This window comes from Rhea americana, unplaced genomic scaffold, assembly GCF_003343005.1.
Source record: "Rhea americana isolate MKP2758 unplaced genomic scaffold, rheAme1 scaffold_94, whole genome shotgun sequence".
NCBI classification, from domain to species: Eukaryota; Metazoa; Chordata; class Aves; order Rheiformes; family Rheidae; genus Rhea; species Rhea americana.
This window is the reverse complement of record NW_028187133.1, coordinates 14,336-16,353: the sequence shown is the minus strand read 5'-3', so window position 1 is coordinate 16,353 and position 2,018 is coordinate 14,336. Positions and strand designations below refer to the sequence as shown.

General features: G+C 34.0%; 1 protein-coding gene across 1 annotated transcript in view; it reads right to left on the bottom strand.

The window, feature by feature from the left end:
- EYS (EGF-like photoreceptor maintenance factor) overlaps positions 1-1,533 on the bottom strand; it is a gene marked incomplete at its 5' end in the record, with an annotated part of 393,942 nt that extends 392,409 nt beyond the window's left edge. The window contains one exon of the mRNA XM_085324865.1: positions 1,409-1,533. Within this exon, the coding sequence (XP_085180991.1) occupies positions 1,409-1,533 (125 nt within the window). The remainder of the gene's footprint in view (positions 1-1,408) is intronic.
- Between the last annotated feature and the right edge of the window lie 485 nt (positions 1,534-2,018).

The window sequence follows — 2,018 nt, the reverse complement described above, 5'->3', positions numbered from 1 at the left end:
TATACATATAGGTATAGGTTATTAGAGGAATCTTGGACATACTGTATGTGAGTGGTAGCCTGCAACAAAAGTAGATTTATTCCAAGCATTTCTTCTTTCTATCCCTGGAAGATATATATATTTTTTTATCTTCTATYCCATTCTTCAGTTGTGCAACTTTTCCAAAAGCTATTCCTTTCAGAGGTTCCCCTGCCTCTCAAATTTCCCTCCTTTTCCAAGCTATAACCTTCTAATCTCTTCAATGGAAATGCCACATTAATTAAACAGGATATATAGGCAGTTTTACCTAGCAAGGAAACCATGTAGAGATCTTTTCCCCTCATTATTAAATGCTTTTATTAAAAGAAGTGCAGCTTATGCTTGGGTTGGAAGGTGTTTAAATCATGTTAGCAGCAAGTCTGAGTTCTAAGGCCCCAGAGGAAGCTTGTTCTGCTTATACGAAGCATTTCCACATACAGTTGCATAGAAACAGCAGTTTATCTTCCAGACTATCTCTAAATAATCTCTAAAAATAATCGCTTAGAAATCTTGGGTCAGTAATACCCAAGAACGTATTCAATACTGTAAGTCAGTACAATACGAAGCAATAATCTTAAACAGAAAATTGTAAGGTTCAGGAGGTAGATATTAGGCTCACTCTTAAACTAAGAGCAGTATGCTACATTGGAGCAGTATGCTACAACGGACTTATGCATACCCCCTGATGCTGAGACAAAGTACTTTGTTAATAGCCACGATAGGAGACCGTGAGCAGTCCTGAAGAGATTAAATTGGTGATTACATGTCAATAAAGGCTGACTGTGACCTTTGCATTTGGAGTAATGCTAAAAGCCCTATACTTTCCTAAGTTGTAAAAGCTATTAAACTTGTCTATGTGAAGAAAATACCTCCTAGTTTTTTAGAAACTACTCGTTTGCACTCTATTTATAAGTTTTCAGATGACTTCTTTTCATCTCACCTTGAGAACACAAATTTTTAGTTAAAATGTTCAATAAATTGTATTTAGTCAATCATATTCTGTAGACAGTTAAATTATCCAGTCCTTATACAGTGCCTATTCAGCTGATAATGTAAAGATTAGTAAAGYACTCCACATTAGTAAAGATAAATATTCTGGATATTTTTCACTCTCTCTTAATGAGCTCTTTTAAGTCTTTCTAACACGCTTATTAGACTAGGTAATTCTCTTTAGATATCAAAGTATTGCCTCATCTGGAAACCTACAGAGAAACAGCTGTTTGCTGTTTTGCCTTCTTACATATCTAGTCAAAGGGATAAGTTAACCTTTTTGTATTTTATGGTTTATACACAAATAAAGAGCCTGCTATAATTTACCAGCTTTTTCACTAGTAACACCAGTAAGTCAAAACAATCATTGTTTAAAATTATTCTGCCAGACATCAGTTACCTTGCTGACATTTACAAGTGTATCCATCGATATGATCTTCACAGGTCGAACCATGCAGACAAGGTGATGAATTACACTCATTAACTTCTATTTCACAAAACTGTCCAGAAAATCCGGCAAGGCACCTGAAGCAAACAACATCCCAAAGTGTTATATGATGTATACTGCATCCTGTAAACTATACTCTCTGCAAAAAACATTCGTATGATGTATGTACATTAACAAGACACAAATTCATATATCTCTTCTTTTAAGGAGCATTTTACTGATATTTTTTTTCCAAGTTTCACATTATAATCCACAGTGATCTTCTGGAAGATTTATGATAGCAAAACATGTCCACAAATTTCACATCTAAGCTATAAAATCTGGCTCATAATCACACCTAACAGTCTCAGTTGCAGTTCACTGATTCTAAAAGGTGAATAAATATAAACATTTCTTAATGTACTCTTAGGAGAATTTCTACTAAAGTAGTTTATTTGGCTAAATAATTGCAGTCTATATTTGAAAAGCTACTGAAAATTTTGCACAACTAAACATAACTATAGCATAAAAAATCCCTCCAGGAATGACACTTTGGTTACCATTCTAGTTACCAAATATTAAG